The 1551-nt window shown below is 57.3% G+C and overlaps 1 protein-coding gene across 1 annotated transcript in view; it reads right to left on the bottom strand.

Annotated features, from left to right (window-relative positions):
• HVCN1 (hydrogen voltage-gated channel 1) overlaps positions 1 to 954 on the bottom strand; it is a 4293-nt gene extending 3339 nt beyond the window's left edge. The window contains exons 1-2 of the mRNA XM_010149570.1: positions 735 to 954; positions 93 to 197 (exon numbers count right to left, since the gene is read on the bottom strand). Coding sequence (XP_010147872.1) covers positions 93 to 197; positions 735 to 929 — 300 coding nt within the window. The 5' untranslated portion in view covers positions 930 to 954. The remainder of the gene's footprint in view (positions 1 to 92; positions 198 to 734) is intronic.
• Positions 955 to 1551: the final 597 nt, after the last annotated feature.

Below are 1551 nucleotides of genomic sequence, written 5' to 3'. Positions count from 1 at the left end.
CAGCAAGGCCGAGGTCCTGCCTGCCTGGCTGTCCTACCTGGTGGGCTTTGAACACTAACGAGAGGGAAGTCATGGTTCGCATTGCATTTTACCTTTGGGGTTATATTGTATTTGTCTGGATGGATGATTTTCAAGTCCATAAGCAATTCCCCGAGGACCAACAAGGCATCCAGGATGACCAAGCAGACAACCAGGATCTGTTGGAGGAGAACTGACATGAAACCCTCTCCTAACACGGGCAGATCAGCAAGAACTGACCAGTCTTCAGCTGACCATGCCTCAACACTCAGGCAGGGGGCCCAGCCAGACCCTGCTCCATGTCTCCGATTCGGCTGGTTGCTCCCACCCTCGCAGCCCCTGGTCAGTGGGTTATTCCTGCGAAGTCTCACCCACACAAACCTGCTCAGCTCCCCACCAAACCCAGCCGTTTCCACTCCTTGGTGTGGGGGCGTCTCGGGGAGCTCGAGCCAGGGGACAGCACATACCTCCGCGTGCACTGAGGCTTGTCACCGCTCAGGAAACATCTGCGCCTGCTGTGGAGCGGCTCGTTTCCCACAGGAGGGCCCAGCTCGGAGGTGGCAGCTGCTCTCACAGGCACAGTGAGTGCTCATGAGCTCAGGGCTGCTCCCAACCTGCCCCGAGCTCTATCCCACATCAGCTCTGCTGTCACAGGTGCCTTTGGCCAAATCTCACCTGCATTCATCTCCCTTTGGCCTGGGTTTGTTCTGCCTCACCTGAAACCTGTGGGAGCTGAAGAGCTTTTTCATCATGTCCTGGAAGGTGATGTGGCTCCTGGTGGGCTCCAGCTTGATCTCGGAATCTGGCTGCTTCTCCCCAGCATCCTCCTCCTCCTCCCATTTCTGATAGTCGTTGCTCCACTGCACAGGGTCATCGCCCACCACCGTGAAGTGCTTCAGGTACCTGGACATGGCTCTGGATCAAACAGGCATCACCCTACGAACGTCTGAGGGACAATAGCAGAGCATCACTTCCCCGCTCGGGGCTGACCACAGATGCCAAATCTACCTCATTTCACCACAGCGAGTGTGACCAGAGTGATGCTTTGTTCAGACACAGCCAGGCGGTGCGGACAGGCCCTGCTGACGGGAAATTGCTTAACGGTGGTGCTGCTTGTTTTGCATCACCTCCCACGGCGCGACGCAGAGCCCCCACCGCTCTCCCCAGTGCTGTCTGCACCACTCGTGCTGCTCTACAAGGAGGAACTTCCTTAGGAGGCATTTCCAAACATCTCAAAACAAAGCATCGACTGCGGGAGAACGCCAGCCCTTCTCTCGCATCTTGTGACAGGAGAGGAGGCAGCTGCTGATTTCCCGTTGGAAAGAGCCATTGTGTTTCTGTTAGACACTGATCAATGGAGTTATCGGTCAGAAGCTGGAAGCAGGCGATTTCCTCCCCTTCATTCGCCCTCTCATGCCCTACACGCCGGGGCCGGCTGCTGTTGGCACTGGGTGCAAAACAGACCCTCGCCGGCTCATCCCTTTGGTGGCCGCGGTTGCAGCCCAACTGCCCGTGGCTAACCCGCGCATCCTC

The sequence above is a fragment of the Eurypyga helias genome, unplaced genomic scaffold, assembly GCF_000690775.1.
Source record: "Eurypyga helias isolate BGI_N326 unplaced genomic scaffold, ASM69077v1 scaffold28790, whole genome shotgun sequence".
Lineage (NCBI taxonomy): Eukaryota > Metazoa > Chordata > Aves > Eurypygiformes > Eurypygidae > Eurypyga > Eurypyga helias.
This window is presented reverse-complemented; position numbering and strand designations above follow the sequence as displayed.